The 17,604-nt window shown below is 41.8% G+C and overlaps 1 protein-coding gene across 5 annotated transcripts in view; it reads right to left on the reverse strand.

Moving 5' to 3' along the window:
• Positions 1-236: 236 nt before the first annotated feature.
• Positions 237-17,604, reverse strand: part of tnk2a (tyrosine kinase, non-receptor, 2a) — a 30,191-nt gene continuing 12,823 nt past the window's right edge. For 3 of the 5 annotated variants that reach the window (XM_028569917.1, XM_028569918.1, XM_028569915.1), the window contains 14 exons: positions 17,407-17,588; positions 17,133-17,259; positions 16,763-16,909; positions 15,957-16,051; positions 14,473-14,667; positions 13,150-13,241; positions 12,033-12,077; positions 11,694-11,929; positions 10,327-10,530; positions 9,581-10,218; positions 7,136-7,271; positions 3,577-3,672; positions 2,650-2,777; positions 237-1,447 (listed from right to left, as the gene is read on the reverse strand). In XM_028569917.1, coding sequence (XP_028425718.1) covers positions 1,441-1,447; positions 2,650-2,777; positions 3,577-3,672; positions 7,136-7,271; positions 9,581-10,218; positions 10,327-10,530; positions 11,694-11,929; positions 12,033-12,077; positions 13,150-13,241; positions 14,473-14,667; positions 15,957-16,051; positions 16,763-16,909; positions 17,133-17,259; positions 17,407-17,588 — 2,328 coding nt within the window. In that variant the 3' untranslated portion in view covers positions 237-1,440. Of the gene's footprint in view, positions 1,448-2,649; positions 2,778-3,576; positions 3,673-7,135; positions 7,272-9,046; positions 9,133-9,580; positions 10,219-10,326; positions 10,531-11,693; positions 11,930-12,032; positions 12,078-13,149; positions 13,242-14,472; positions 14,668-15,956; positions 16,052-16,762; positions 16,910-17,132; positions 17,260-17,406; positions 17,589-17,604 lie in introns of those variants that run through there. The other 2 variants (XM_028569920.1, XM_028569919.1) reach the window with 2 other exon arrangements.

Raw genomic sequence — 17,604 nt, forward strand, 5'->3', positions numbered from 1 at the left:
GAGGGAATTTAAAACCATTTCCAACGCTTGCTGGTTCAAATAATGAGGTCCGCCATCGTCTTAAGGTTAATCCTTTATTTTATAAATGCATTTAAAAACACCTACAAAAAGGCTGACTGTGAAAGATTGGAGACTAGCAGACGAGATCTAAAAACACCACTCGCACACGGCTGAGGTTGAGAAGCCGTGTGGCTTCCCAGATCCTATTTCCTCCATCCCCCTTCATCTGCGATTCCCTTTCTAACCTCTGATTAGCACACATACACACAGGTGCGCAGGTGACGTAGCAAACAAACCATTCACACAAAATTACCACAAACACACACACACACACACACACACACACACACACACACACACACACACACACACACACACACACACATGCAGCAAAATTGACTACAACACTAACGTTAACTTAAGTTTAGTTAACTGCTGTCTGTCTGTCTGTCTGTCAGCCTAGCCAGCCGCTGTGCACTCTGCTGCTGCTGACAGACAGCAGAAACGTTTGGATAATCACATCAAATAAAGTATACATACACACATATATACATATGATTTAAAAGGCCTGGCAGTCATACTTTATCAAGGCTAAGCTGTTATTGTTACAGTTTTCAGGTATTTGCCAAACTCGCTGTAGATTTGTGATATGCCAGTTTTCTCTGGTATAGCTGGAACTCTACTTTTTGGTTGTCATCATCGCAAATTTTGGTCCAATATTTAGTTTCGGTGCGGGTAGTTAGATGATAGCTTAGGCCAGGCGCCAGGATGAAGTGAGGCAGGCCGCGACGTGATGTTTTTACGTCTGTCTGTCTATCAATTCCAGTACCTGGGACAGTGCCGCACCTCAACCTACTCAAAATAACAAACCGCACTCTGCTGAAAATAACGAATTATAATTCATGTTGATGCACACATGAATTACGTAGGATTAGGGTTCCTTATTTCATGGGCTATTCTGGATTGTTGGGGTAATGCATATATCAAAAATAAATAAAAAAGAACAAACCGAAGCATTCGAAAACTGATTTGGATGTTTATTACCACGCCGACGACTCAAGCTTCGAAGCTTCAAATCATTCGGGTCAGCCCTAAATGTAAGCTTATGCGTGAACAAACAGCTGAACATGCACACATTCACAGCAGACACACACGCAGTAAAGGTTTGCAGTAGCTACCAGCTGAAACATAACTTGTCATTATTCAGGTAGTAATAAAAACATAAATAGCAACTGTTCAAGTAAATGTGACTCATTCAACAAGCTGCACTGTTAGATAATAATGAGCATGTGTGTAATAGCAGGAATTCACAGTACATTCAGTGAGGCACATACTGTATACTGCTCTATGTTCCTCTGTTCATTAAAAAGCATCACTGTGTCTCGAGGGCTCCGAGCGGTGAGTCATCCCAGCTTCCTCACCAAGTTTGTCCTCATGCTGTCACTTCCTGGGAGACATTCAGAGAGAGAGAGACGGCATCATATGTGCAGGGTTATAATTTTTTAATGTAACTGCAAATCCTCTATTGAGAAAAGTGAAAATTCAGTTTTTTTTCCCCACCCAAAATATAGGATAATGTAACATGCGTACATTTATGATGTACCCACAGAAAACTATCACGCATCTCTGCAGTTCCCCTCAGCCCTAAACAGGTTTGAAAGCATTTTTTTAGCTTATCGTTTTGGTTTTCCACATGTAAACCGGTTTCAAGTCGCGGCAACCATCCGTTTTTTTGGCAATAACGCTCTGGTTAACTGACGCTGAACACTGCTTGCACAGCAACAAACGGCAGACACAGTTAGCGACTACCTGGCGAACACAGAGCTGGTGGGGACCAAAAACAGAGCTAAAAGGAGGGTGAATGTTAGACTTACATTCATCAAAACCAGGACTCCAAATGAAAGCTGAAATAAAAAAAATCTGCTTATTCAGCTTTGATAAGAATATACTGTATTTCAATTTCTTTTTTGTGGGGCACTTTTCAAAAACCATATTACAATGTTTCACGTGAGGCAATGAATGAACAATAATGACAGCAAATGGTAAAACCTACGCCGCTTTGCTGCAGATTGGTGGGTTTTCGGCGTTATGAAGGAAAATGAGCAGTGATGAAAGAAGTATTCAGATCCTTTACTTAAGTAAAAGTACTAATACCACACTGTAAAAATGCTCTGTTCCAAGTAAAATTCCTGCATTGAAAATGTTACTTAAGTTAAAGTATGTAAGTATCATCAGGAAAATATACTTAAAAGTATTAAAAGTAAAAGTACTCAATGCAGAAAAAATCCTCACAACTTTAGAAACTAGAAACGATCCAAACAGTTCTGGCAATCAACTAAATGTTTAATGGTCTAATCATTTCAGCTGAACATGTAGGCCGTTATATTGTTGGGTAGTATAATTTTTGTATTCTATAAAACTACTATGTGTTGTGTGTGCAGACATCGTAATTTGTAAAGTAACTAAAGCTGTCAGATGAATGTAGTGGAGTAAAAAGTACAATATTTCTCAAGTAGAAAGTGGCATGAAAAGAAAAGACAGTAGTACTTGTACTTCGTTACATTCCACCACGGCATATGTGTATTTACAAAGGGGACAGCTCTTTGTGTCTTTTTCTTTTCTAAGTTTTACCAGTTTAGTTTTCCTTACTCGTTCCGATGTGGTCCGTATGTGTCCAGCATGAGCGTGCTGGCCTGTTCCAGGTTCATCTGGCAGCGCTGCAGAAGCTCCTCACACTCGGCTCTCGACCGCAGGCCCAGCCGAAACAGCTGCTCCACCTGCAACACAGATAGAGAGGAGAGGCCTTTTTAGTGTGGACTGCTATGTGTTTTTATCATTGTAGGATTCTGTGTTATATGTATTTTTTATTGTCCTGATATAATTCTACTTCAAAATGTTTTTGTTTTTTTTCACAGAGATTCATAGAAACATTTGGTGCTTAATCAGTCTGCATACAAAGATGAACTCCATCGACCTCCCCGGCCTCCATCTGTGTTAGCATCGAGTTGTGAGGGAATTTGGAATGTGTTTCTTGTGTATCTCCGGCTCTGTTACGGCTGTTTGTTTGTTTTTAGCTCAGTGACAGTTTGTGTGTCAAGCTTCAAAGCTGTCAAAGATTTGGTCTAGAGCATCACATGAGCAGCCAAACCTTGACATTATTGTCCTGCCTTAACTGCATAACTTTTGTTTTGACTCCCTTGACTCCTTTTTTGGTTATGCTCTGCCATTGGGGCATGTGTAGTGTGAGTTTGGATACTGGAGAATTGAGATCCCGCTTATAATCAGAAAAGTCTTGCCAAAAATCTACTCCCTTTCTGGGGAAAAAAAATTATACCTGCGAAAAAAATGTTTTTTAAACACCATTTCAACAGGTGAAAGAGTGGTTTATTTCTGGGAGATAAAAATGTTATAACCACTGAAGAAACTGAAGAAAACTTTTTTATTTATTTTTTAACTCTGCAGCAAAATGTTATTTCTTTTTTGGTTTTAGGGTACCTGGTAAGAACATCTAATTAACTGATGGAGCTTTTAAGGCTAACAAAATATAAGAATAAAAACAGATTACTGTATGTGTACCTTCAAATGATTTACGGCCTGAGGGATGCTCCAGTTGTGACTCTGCAGAGCTGCCTGACACTCCTCCAGCGTGACTCCGTGTACGGCTCCTTGGACCTGTGATTAAGGTAAGAGAAACACGACTGGACCCATGGATTGTTTCTATTTTAAACAATGCTGCCATATAAGGCAGGGCTCCAGACTAACTTTTTGCCTTGGTCGCACTGGTGCACCAGCACAAAATTTAGGTGCACCCAAATTTTTCCTTGCGTCGCCATTAACACCACCGGTCACGTTTTTATCACGCTCCATATACATTCATATATATATATATATATATATATATATATATATATATATATATATATATATTAGGGCTGTCAATCGATTAATAAAAATTAACTAATTAATTGCACAATTTGCTGTAATTAATTGCGATTAATCGCTTTTTTTAAATTGAGACTGAAGCTTATAATAATGGATATTTAGATGCTAAATCACTTAACTTTGCAAATATGAAGAAAAAAACAAACAAGGAAAGGTTCTGCTAAGTTCAGAATGTTTAATATCTTTCAGAACAACAGCAGCAACAATTTGGCTTATTTAGTCCTGCTGAAGGCTGCTGAAACGGCTACAAACTGTCTGACTTGAGAGCAGATTTTTGTCACCGTCCCCGGCTGCTGTCGCCTGCTCTCGTCTACTTTACAGGCGAGGCGCAGAGTTCAGTCACCGGCAGGGCAGTTGGGACTCACCCGGAAATGGCGAGCGGAATGAGGTGACTAGAGTCTCTCAAAATCTGATGAAAATCTTCTAAACTGACCTTTGTTGATCTGAAATGAAGACAGATTCAGCAACTGCACGGCCTATTTCTCGCTTAAAATGTTTTCAGAAACATGTTTCAGTGAACTATTTTAGTACAATATGAGATCGTATTCTGAACGGCCGCCATGACAGTCTGGCTCTCAATATCCGGAGAAAACAAACCCATGTGACGCGTTCGTCCAATCAGCTGCCTGTTTTCATTACTTGGGCAACAATACAGAGTAGCGCCGCCTGCTGTTATGGAGGCGTATTACGTTTCTCAGCCGCCACATGAAGTAAACAAACACAGCTGCGTTAATTTCGTTAATTTTTTTTTTACGAGTTAAATATTAAAAAATTAACGCAAAAATGAACGCGTTAATTTTGACAGCCCTAATATATATATATATATATATATATATATATATTATGTCAAGAATAAGGAGTTGGTACATTTTTTTTATTTGAAGCACAATTATACTGTACTCAAAGTCTTATAGCGGGTCCGCCCTTGCTGTCAAAAGCCCCTCAGATGACCAACACCTGTAATTTGGCCTTCTTCCCCTTTGGCCTTGGCTAAACCAGCTTGCCACACTCCCTAGCATCAACATTCTCCAAACTGGGCCCCTCCACACTGATTCTTATCAGGTCTTCCACTAGTCCAGGACTAAAAATCATATCTCTGTATTTTTCGGCTGAATGGCGATGCACAATATATATCTCCATCTATAATATATATTTTTGACAAAGTGGGCTAAATGTCCCATTTTAAGTCAAAGCCACTTTTCACAAGCTCTTTTATTAAAACAGATGCGATTAAAATAAAATGCAAAGACAGGGTTTCCTTCCCAATTTGAAAATATACAGCTGCAACACATGTAAATTATCTGAAATAAATAGCCTAGGATATATTTAAAAAATATATGTGCGTAATTTTTATTCTCTGAGAAAGCTCCTTCACTTGTTTTCAACAACAATAACAGACCCGGATAGCCCAGTAGCTCATATAGGGAGAGAGGGGGAGTGCCATGGACTGAAGCGTATGCTACTCACAGAGTGACGGCTGACTCATTATGAATGGGTCCAGCATGGGTCAAATGCGCTTTGGGTCAGCGGCGTGACACACATCTTGTGTATGAAATGACTGTATCGTCCCTGGCTGCGCTGTATTTTTATGAACTATGATAATGTGGCCATGGGTCACATCTCTCGCCCAGGTCCAGCAGGCTCCGTCTCACACGCTATTATTATTATAACAAACTGAACTTAGTTCCATTCAATAACTTCTAATGTGTTTTTCGCCGTGGCGGCCGCAATAACAGAGATTTACCAGCGGAAACACTGGTACCAATACAGGTTTGCCTCTCATACTTAATAGACAGCTGTGTTAATAAAAATTAAAACTGTAGACAAATGTCAGCAGTTTGGACCGGCGGCGCTACGTCTCTCCATGTTGCAGAGGAGTCGTGTGAGTGAATGGGGGGGCGGGGCTGCGTGGAGGAGAGATCTAAACACAGGCACGGCTTTACCAAAGGAATGGGTCATGTAACGCAACATTAAACATATCGATATAAACAACATCACTTCATAGTGGAGAGGCAGCGGATGCGAGGACGTTAGGTGCACCGGTGCGACCTAGGAAAAATCTTAGTCGCCCCCTTACACATTTTGGTCGCACTCTAGAGCCCTGTAAGGATAAGAAATAGTCCCCTGAATGGTACACAATTACGTACAAAGCCTTACAAAAGTAGACAAACTCCAAGCATAAGTATTTACAAAAATATTTATAATGTAAAATATATAAAACATTTATTCCATGACAAAACACTCACTTAACGAATACATTTTGCAATTCATCAAGTGCAACAGATTTGCGTGCATATGGTGACGCAAAAGTGTGTGAAATCCGATGTAGTAAGCACAGTAGGCGGCTAAGTGGTAGTGTGAAGCACTGCCACACAACACCACCAAGTCTGCGCGCTCGCGTAGAACCTTTCTTCTACTTCTTTCCCTAAGTAACCGCGAAACCAAAACATGAAAGCTGACAATTTTGTCTGGACAGACGAGGAGGTGGCACAACAGGGCGTGGGACTGGGAGTCCTGCCAGTCAAATATATAGACCGAATTTCTACAGCAGCATCCTGTACCTGGAGGGACGTCATATCCACACGAGAAAGACGCTATCTGTAAAAGTCAGATATCATCAAAGCTGAAAGCCATCCGGACCAAGTATAGGCAGGCTGTGGATACCCAACGGTGGAGTGGCCATGAGCGAGTAATCACTATATATTTTGATTTATGTAACGAAATATGGGGTGGGTCGCCAGCCACCACAACAATAGCGGCTGCAGACTTACCCTTTAGACGGGAACGTGACGGTGGAGCGTTTTTAAGATTTCCACTCTGGAGGGTGGTTTCACTTTTTTGCGTTATTAAGCCCCAAAAAACGCCATTGCCGTCTAAACAAAAGGCACATTTGATAAAATATTTTTACGTTTTCTCCCGCGAGCGTTCTCGTGTAAATAGGGCCCAACATTCAAACAATCATCCATCTGGAAGTGTAGGAACAAGAGGTCACTTTGAATATAATGAGAATCTGCTGCTTTGTCAGCACAACGTCAATGATCAATACAGGGATTTGTGATTTCAGTCGAAAAGCTGTAATGTTTTCGGTGACTCTTTTGTCTGCGTTTAGCGTTTAAGAAAAGAAGAAAACAATGTGCCAATATTTAAATGAGGAGGAAAAGAGAGGAAAACATTACATTTTTTCTCTCCCTACCTGTGTGACGCTCTGCTCCTGTTGCATGCTGGGAGCTGCACTTCGCCCGTTGTTGTTGTTGTAGGAAGAGTTTGGTTTGGCTCCGCCGGGATGCTGAATCATGGGTTTGACTGCCGCCATATTGGCTGCTCCGTATCTGATAAACAACATGGTGACAGTATTCATAATGAAGTATGAATGAACAAATGTTTTTAACAGATGAAATTTGTTTATCTTTGAATGAAAACTGCACTTTAATTTATACACTGAATCAAAGCTTCTACAACATTACAAGACACATATTTAACAATTCATAAACACATTTATTACCCAATTTATTTAATTCATATATATCTAATAATCTGTGAAGACTCCACAATATCTACTAAATGGACCTTGAGGTGAGGTCAACGGTTGTTTTGAACTTTGAATCTCAGTTTAAAGGTCCAATGGCATGAAAATTTCACTTTATGAGTTTTTTTAACAATTAATTCCCCAGTTCCCCCAGCCTGCCTATGGTCCCCCAGTGGCTAGAAATGGTGATAGGTGTAAACCGAGCCCTGGGTATCCTGCTCTGCCTTTGAGAAAATGAAAGCTCAGATGGGCCGATCTGGAATCTTCCCTTTATGACGTCATAAGATGAAAGATGAAAAAGCATTTAAAGCTACAGACACATAAATGACACATATTAAGGAAAGCTCATTATGGGACTGGGTCCAGTGGCTGTAATTCTGCACCAAGGCTAAATTTCAGGAAACAGACTTCAGATACAGTATTAGGGGACCACTAAGGTCTATATAAAAGAGACTTCAGATACAGTATTAGGGAACCACTAAGGTCTATATAAAAGAGACTTCAGATACAGTATTAGGGGACCACTAAAGCCTATATAAAAGAGACTTCAGATACAGTATTAGGGAACCACTAAGGTCTATATAAAAGAGACTTCAGATACAGTATTAGGGGACCACTAAGGTCTATATAAAAGAGACTTCAGATACAGTATTAGGGGACCACTAAGGCCTATATAAAAGAGACTTCAGATACAGTATTAGGGGACCACTAAGGTCTATATAAAAGAGACTTCAGATACAGTATTAGGGGACCACTAAGGTCTATATAAAAGACTTCAGATACAGTATTAGGGGACCACTAAGGCCTATATAAAAGAGACTTCAGATACAGTATTAGGGGACCACTAAGGTCTATATAAAAGAGACTTCAGATACAGTATTAGGGGACCACTAAGGTCTATATAAAAGAGACTTCAGATACAGTATTAGGGGACCACTAAGGTCTATATAAAAGAGACTTCAGATACAGTATTAGGGGACCACTAAGGCCTATATAAAAGCATCCAAAAAGCAGCATGTCATGTCACCTTTAAGAGAGTTATAAAAAGGTTTATAAAGATTTAAAATGCTTTTAAAAATGACTGTAAATTATAATTAGGAATCTATAAATTAAAGAGAATCTGAATTAAGTGACCTATAATATCAATATTACATTATCATTTCACAATGTCAAACCATTTCACACAAAGACTTTGAGTCCAGTGTTTTACATTCTGGCTACAGTAATACTTTTAATCAGTATCTGCAGTTTCTTTTTCTCAAATTGTTCCATTTTAAAGCTTTAATTTTGTTTCTCCATTAATGTATTATTCCACTTATTTATTAATCTCTTATGGTGTAAAAAGCTGACCATTGTATTGTGAGGGTCACAGGAGGAATAGAAACTGATGGAATCCAAATAAACTCAATGAATTGCAATATATAGAGAAGACAAATATCTACGCCGAAAATATCTTGAAGAGGTGACGTCATTCGAACTGCATTAAACCTGTGTAAAGACAAATGTTCTTTTTTGGCTCAGTGAACAGCACTTCACAAGGAGACAAATCCAGCTGTCAGTCTAACAGCACTTTCTCACTTATTGAGTGATGGCTGCTCTCTCTGGGTGTTATGTGAGCTTTCGTTTTGAAGCCTTGGTAATACCTCAAGATCCGCAGGAAACTGCTAACAAAACAATGGGGAGAAAGCATAATGTGGCAAATATTTCAAGACTCACTTTAAACACTGTCTTTACCAGAGAGAAGTTAGGCTCAGAAACAAGGAAAACTAAAGTTAGACTTTAAAGGAAAACAACCAGTATTTTTCAAATTAGATCTTACTCACCAAACAACTTATAAAGGAGCAAGCAGCACGAGCCTTTTAAAGCTTTCCAATTAAACTTGAATTTTACATAAATTCCTCATCATCAATGTAATGCAATACATACATTCATGTAATTTTTTTTTTAGGTTCTGTAAAACAATTGAACTAAACTAAACATAAAGAGACGAATACTTGAAAATGAAAGTGAACTTAGAAAGTAGTCCCCTGGATAAGCTACAGTAGCTAATAGGAAACTAGTTCCAGGGCAACTTTCTGGATAACCAAACCGTGTTTGATATCAGCAACACACCTTTCCAGAAAAGCTGGTCGCTCCGGCAGCGGGGCGGGAGCAGAGCTCTGAGGGCTGTCAATCAGTGAGGATAGGCCACGCCCCTCACGAGAGGTGAGGGGATCCAGTAAGGAGCTGGAGGAGTAGGAGGAAGCGTGAGCTGCGAGCCGGGAGGAATGTGATGTGGCTTGGGCCAAAGAGGAGTTGGAGGACAGAAGGGGACCCAGGAGCCCGGACGCCCGGCGTGGGGAGACGGAGAGGGGAGGAGGAGGCAGGGCCACAGGGTAGGAGGACAGCGGCGGCACCAGTGGGAGGGGAGAGGAGGAGCGGGAGCCCGGCTGGGAGAAGGCGTGGTCTCTGGGTGGGATCTGAGGAGGCGTGTCTTCCTCGTCGCCCAGGGAGATGGAGCTGGAGCGCGCCTGCGGGCGGGTGGTGCGGCCGGGGGGGTTGTGCTTGGAGGGGCGCATCGGGGGGACAGGGCTGCGGGGGGGCAACACCGGCCGGTCCTCAAAGCAGCAGGCGAAGGAGGAGCTGGAGGTGGGGGAGGGAGGAGGCAGGCAGATCTGTCGATGAGGGCCCAACGGAGCCAGGGGCATAGGGAGGGGGGAGGAGGGGAGGGAGCGGCCTGTCGCCATGGGAACCTGCAGCTTCACCATCACCTACACCCACAAAGACAAGACAGAAATATTGGCATGAGTCTGTTTGTGTTCATCTTCACAGATAGAGAGAAGAAACCGAAACTCCGTGCTCATTATTACTTTCTCCACCTCTCTCTGCAGTTCTTGGAAGATGTCAGCTGACTGTGACTCGCTCCTGCCCGCCATGGCGGCGCTGGGCGAGGCGGCGGTCTCCTCAGTGAATCCCCTGTTGATAGACCGCACCTCGTGGTCCTCGGATTGGTCCTCGAGCTCCGTAGCGACCTCGTCGTAAGCTGGCTGAGGGAGAGGCCAGTCCAGGATGGACGGAGTGTCCTGGGGATGACAATGATGGACATTGGAAAAGCTGAGAAAAAATGATGAATAGAAAGTAGAGTCTCACAAGCAGGGTTAGGCGTCATATAATATAGTAGCGTCTTCCACAACTGCACAGGACATGGAAAGTAGAAAGTAGTAGTAGTAGTAGCAGAAAGTAGTGGAACGCATACTAGTATAAAGGTGATATTTCTATACATATATAAAAATATATAATCTTATTTTATTGCTGTCCACATTTCTGCTGTTCATGAACAGGCCATCCGATAGTTGTTGACATATTTCCGTTTAGATCAAAGTGGTGGACTAACATTGGCATCCATAACAGCGAAAAAGCCCTACCAAAATAATCCCCCCGCCTCTAATATTATACACAATCCTAATACATAGCCACTAAGATGGAAAGTGCATCTCCATATGCTTCACAGAAGGCAAAGATAGACCTTTTTATGTTGTTAACATGTATGAACAAACTCTAGCTTGGACATAGTCAAAGACTAGAAGACGCAAGAGGAAAAATGACTGTGAACCCAAAGAGAACCACTGAAGCATTGATGCAATGTGCACATGATCAATCAATGAGCACAAATCCATCACACTGCGCCCGCCTTGGGCTCTTCCGAGGATAGAAGACATTTCTTGGGCAAAGGCTGGACCACCTCCTTCCGAGAAGGCAAAAGTGCGGTCAGACAGTGCGAAGTGGTCATTGCTCTTTGACCGGAAATAATGTAATGCTGGAGCACAAGTGCTCGAATCTGTGTGTGTTGCCATGCGACAGGAGAATGCAGGTGAAATCACCAGATCTGGGAAAACTTTAAACTTAAATATCTTAAATATATAAATATAGATTTTTCCTTTTATTATTGCTCTGCATGATTATAAAGGATTTCAACCTCCAACTTTTTATATATATGTATATATATATATATATATATATATATATATATATATATATATAGTCCAAAAATAAATGAACAGGCTTTACTATGTTTAACTGCTTGCATATGCCCTTCCATCATTATTGTCATCATCATCATCATCATCATCATCGTCATCGTCATCACCATCATCACATAAGTAAATTTGTAGAGTTGACCCTTCTTAAGTCTTAAAAACTTAGCAAAGTATTCTCACATCCAACTACTTTCAATCTCTATCAGCACCTTCAGTGTGTCCTCGTCCGGCTGCCACGCCTCATTGAGCGGAGATGGCGTGGTCGAGCTGAAGCTGTCGTCAGTGAAGTCGATAAGCGACACCTCGCTTTTGGCCGAGCGCACGCCGGACCCCTCCCACGGTCGGAGCTTCAGCCCCAGGGACACTCCCAGCCTCTTCAGCCCCGACGACGCGCTTGCGGCGTCGTCTTCGTCGTAGTCGTCCATCACGCTGTCGTAGAACGGCTCTGGACACACGCACGCAAACGCCAGAGTCAGGAAAAAGAAACATGTATTTGAAGGACCGATGGTAGACTACAGACAGCATGGGGGAGGAAGAGAAACACTTACTCTTCAGCAGAACGGCAGGTTGGGGCGGCCGAGGAGGAGGTTGCTCTGATAAAGAGAGTTTTAGGCATTTAGTTTATATTCACTTCAAATACTCTGACAGAAGAATGAATTTTCTACATGATCTCCATTGTAAGCTGGTTAAAGAGAATGACATGGTCAAAGTCTGTAAAACAAAAGCCACATATGTCAAGTATATGCAGTGGTGGAAGAAATATTCAGATCCTTTACTAAGTAAAAGTACTGATACAACACTGTGAAAAGTCCTGCATTCAAAACCTTACTTACAGTGCTCATATTATGCTTTTTGGCTTTTTCCCTTTCCTTTATTGTGTTATAAATCTTTTTTGTGCACGTTATAGGTTTACAAAGTGAACAAGCCCAAAGTCCACCCCAAAGAGACTTACCATCTCCAACAGAAAACACTGTTCACAAACTGCTCCAAACAGCTCTATTGTAGTCCAACCTTTATTTCAGACACGAATGTGTGTCACTTTGTAACACATGTTATAATGCTCGCCTAGCTGCTAGCGTGGCACGCCCTCAAACTCTGCTTCTGACTGGCTAGTAGTCCTTACCTAGCTACTACATGTGCGACTCCCAACAAAGATGGAACAGAAGTGAGATGCCTCTCTCTGTAGCTAAAACAGAGAGCTCAACACACAGGGTGAAAAGAGGAGCGGCAGCAATGTGCAGTACAACACAAATATGGTGTTTTTTGAAAATTAAACCATGTAAACCTATTCTGATATAACCTCTCAATACAATTATGAACCTGAAAATGAGCATAATATGAGCACTTTAACTAATAGTATGAAAGTATTATCAGCAAAATGTACTTTTAGTATCAAAACTAAAAGTATTCATTGTGCAGTAAAATGTTACCTGTCAGTCAGAAAAATTATAATTCAAAATCTGGAGATACATGGTTTTCACTAGACTGGAAGGGTATGACAAATTGTAATCTGCAAAGTAACTAAAGCAAATGTAGTGGAGAAGAAGTTACATAAAATGGAAGTACTTAAATAAAGTACAATTACCTCAAATTTGGACTAAAGTACAGTAATTATTTACAATAAAACCACAGAGTGTATGTGTTTGGTGTTTTGGATGAATTTACTTTTGGAACGGTTGGGGAGTTTGGTCGGCCTCGCGGTGCCCGACTCCATCCCAAGGATATCAGGAGGGTCCATGGGGTTCCCCAAATATAGACTGAAAGGGAGCGCACAAGTAAATCAGATTTAAATTAATTAAATTAAAGTCAAGGCTGTGAATTCATTCAGCATTAGTTGAAGAACATGTTTACATAATGGTTAAGTAACAACTGAACCTACTATTTCTTTACCACCTGTCCTTGCTATTTGCTACAGCCCTTAAATCATATTTGTTATAGAGTTGAACACACTGCTGTAATCCCTGCCAGTAAAAAATGTTGATTTGAGCAGTGAGGCTTTTTCTATTCTTGCAGCAGCTGTGACATGCTCTGGATTTCTAATAAAAGCTCAACAAGTACATCATCTGTTGGGGAACTGATGCACTGCTGCACTCCAGTGGAGAGTTACAGTACAAGCAGTGCTACAAAAAGCATATGGTTCAAGCTTCATAGCATAGCATAGCATAGCATAGCATTTAGTGCTAACTGTCTGCAGTTTATTGTCATCCACAAAGGCAAATCTAGATTTACATAATCTAGATCAGTGGTTTAAGATAAGTCTGAGGGGGGTCAAAAGACGATTACGGGAATAAGAAAGTAACAATGGATTACTTTAACACAACATTGTATTAATTGATTTACTATTAATTGAAATGTGGAAAAGTAACACAGATAATCCGCAAATAGCTGTGATCATACGGGTTCAGTATGCAACACACATGTCCGTTTTTCGGAATCAGATTCAGAAAAAAGATTTATTGCCAGGTAAGTAGCACTCACTAGGGATTTGCGTTGGTTAATGGCGCATACACAAAAACGTATTTAAACAATAATATGAAATAAGCAAACAATAAACACAGAAACAAAATAACACTATTTAAGAAGAAATAAAAGAGGCTGTATGGCTTTAGTGCAGGATGTGGAAAAATGTTGACAGATGTGCAAAAAAGTTCAGGATATATATTTCAGTTGATACAGTGTTTTTAGTCAAACATATAGAGGGAGGGAGGTCTGCATTTTTATTTTGTTATAACGGTTCAATAGCGTCTTTTTTTTCCCCGACTAGTGTTCATGAACTGTTCATCATCATTTCCCTTTCTGTGGAGAAAACTTAAATTCAAGGTGCTGTAGGTAGGACTGGGAAGATCCAGGACTTAGCCAAAAAATCAAAAAACTTCTCAGTCCCTCCCTGGTTCTACTGGAACATAGGGTCAATTTCAGCAATTATGACAGAAACTTAGTTTTATAAGTCTTACCTACTGCACCTTTTAATTATTGGGTGTTATTAACCTGTCTATGCGATCAGCGTGTCCCCAGCTCCTGTCAGGGTCTGTGTCTCCATGTCCAGTGTGGATGAAGGAGTGTTTGAGCGGCCGGCTGATGTCGTGGGCGGACAGACCGGCGACTGACGTCACCACGTGGCGTGGGAACTGGCCGACACGCAGCGTCCCCTTGTTCTGACCTCGCCACCAGTAGTGCTCCGCCCTGGAAACACACACACACACACACACACACACACACACACACACACACACACACACACGAAGATAATAAGGAAACTACCTTCTACTCTGTTTACCCTACAACATGTTGACTGCTCTTCTGATTTGAATTATCTTTATCCTCATTTTCAACATCATTTAACAATAATGGGACTTTTTCCTGCAACAAATGATGCTGCAACAAATTGTCTCTAGGGGCTTTTTATTATGCTAACGTGTCTCCTCGCTTTCCTCACCTGCGTCTTAGCTCCTCCCAGCGAGGATCTGAGAAAGAGAGATGCGAAGGAGCCGAAGCTGCTAAATAAGAAATCTCTGGTTGCATAGCGTCAGTCTTAAGTGATGTAGTCTACAGTATATCAACGACGTTTCCCTTCTGGGACTGTTCAGGTGCCACCGGAAATTCTGCCGTATGTCACTCTTTTTAGGCAGGATGTCGTTTACCTTCCGCTTTCTTTGTTGTTGGCATTCTAAACTCCAGACAGCTAGCTAGACTATCTGACCAATCTGAGTTTTCTGTTGCACGACTAAAACAACCTTTGAACGTACACACGTTCCACCAAAACAAGTTCCTTCCCGAGGCTATTTAGCAGAGGCACCGTTGCTCCGTCGGGCGCTTAGCGCTGCCCAAGATGATTGTGATTGGTTTAAAGAATTGACAATAAACCAGCATGTTACTCTCCCATCCCGGAATGCTGTGTGGACTAGCAAGACCCTCCTCCGCAGCTATGTGGAGGAAGGTCTGGCAATGCGAGACTACTTATGAAGTGCTGCTTCAAACTGTGTGCCACATGTGAAGGTGCGGCATTTGTCATCAGGCCACTTCATAAAAAAACTTTTGCATAGGATACACTGGTGTTTCCTCGCTCTAAGCTCCTTCAGAAGTCACCTCGCTCCTAGTTCCTTCTTTAAGGGATTGGAAGATCCTCCATGACGACGGAGGGGGAGCGATTTTCGTGTCACGCGAGTAGAGAGGACGCGAGGAAGCATAAGTTAGCATAATGAAAAGCACCGTGTGTCACATGAATACACAGAAGCCACAATATTGCTATAATGAGCTAGTAACAGGGCAGGAATTACAGTACTTTTCCACAATGCAAGGAATCCAGTGACAACAAAAGATGATTTGTTGTCTTGTAGGAAGGACCTTCATTCTAAGTTAAGTCGCATACAAGCATGACTTTCAAAAATCCATTTAGGAAAAATGCTGCTTCGTGTACAAGAATGAAATGGCATTCTCCCAGGGTACCTGCATGTGTTGTATAACTAACTGACCTTCCCTCTATGATGGTCATGACATCGTTCATTTTAATCTGGAGTTTGTCTTCTTCCTCATAGTCCTGCAGCGCTTTCATATCCGTCGGCATGGTCTGCAGAGCACACACACACACACACACACAGTTTAAGCAAACAGCTACACGAGTCTGAGGATTTATTACCGACATCAGCAGGATCTAAAGAGAAAAACACTTGTGTCATTTTGTATAATGGTGATCTATTTGTTTCCACTTGCTTTCCCTTTATCGTCCTTTGTCTGCCCGGTGCATTCCTTTGGAGCTACCAGAATACATTTGGTGGTAAATAAATTTCTTTGACGTACACAATTTCAAAATTTCTTTTCATCAGTTGGAAAAAACGAAATCTCTTGCAATCTCGACAAATGTTATTAATTTGTTTACAATATTTCCAGGCTTCAACCAGTGAAAGACAGGGTCAGGGAGAGAACAAGATATATTTGTTAGGCATTAAAGTAGGAGAGGAGGACAGCATCCAACAGCGTGATCCTCCTAAGTTTTTGATACTTATTGTTAAGGCAACCTTCCCCCCCCACCCCCGCCATAAATTGCTTTCTAATCTGTGGGAAACAATGTAAGGGATTTCAATTCTTCCACCACGGCCATAATTTTGAGAATGGAATTTCCGTCTAAGATAGGTTTGCAGAGATAAGACACATTTCTGAATCCACCTGATTAGATCAGCTTAACCTTTAAATGTGCTGTACCCCATTAACACTGACACCACAGTAACATTTCTGCTGTCTCTCTTATGGTTTACATGATCTGTTATTCCTCCTTTGCTACCTCGAGCAGGAAGTCTCGGAGGGCGATGAAGGTGGGTCTGTCCTCAGGTTTGGGGCTCCAGCACTGCAGCATGACGTTGTAAATATCCTGAGGACAATCGTCTGGTTTGCACAGCCTTTCGGCGTCCACGTCCACCTTGTGGAGGATCTGCAAACAGACACATAAATAACAGAATGCTGAAGGATCATTAGAACCTGGGGATTTGTTTTTTAAATATAATAATAAGAAGCTGCAGTTGTTTTGTGGGTTAAGCCTTTTCCAGAAAACATCATATGCAAGAATAGATTTTTTTGTATCTAAAAGATGAATTTCTTCCTCCCTGAACTTGTACAGCAAACTAGGAAAGATGTGCGTATGCATAAGCACGCACCTGGCTCCCATTAAGGCCCAGCCACGGCTCCTGTCCGTGGCTGAACATCTCCCACAGAGTGACCCCAAACATCCAGGTGTCAGACGCGTGAGAGAAAGTACGAGACTTCAGAGACTCTGGAGCACACCTGGAGAGGGACACGGAGGAGGACAGAGATACAGAGAAAAAGACAGACAGAGGGGAAAAAAAGTCAGCGGGACAACTGTGGAGGGCAACACCAGAACTGTTTTCAAAATAACACCTCGTTTAGTGCAACCAGGAGTGCTTTTCTCACCACGGGAAAGGGATTTTGTGGCCCTCCTCCATGATGTATTGGTCGGTGTGTGTTGGCAGAGCTCTCATCAGGCCAAAGTCTCCGATCTTCACCGTTTCGTTGGTGGACAGCAGGACGTTGCGGGCCGCCAGGTCCCTGTGGAGGAAACGTCTCTGCTCCAGGTAGGCCATGCCGCACGCCACCTACACACCCACAGAG

Source organism: Perca flavescens, chromosome 22, assembly GCF_004354835.1.
Source record: "Perca flavescens isolate YP-PL-M2 chromosome 22, PFLA_1.0, whole genome shotgun sequence".
Lineage (NCBI taxonomy): Eukaryota > Metazoa > Chordata > Actinopteri > Perciformes > Percidae > Perca > Perca flavescens.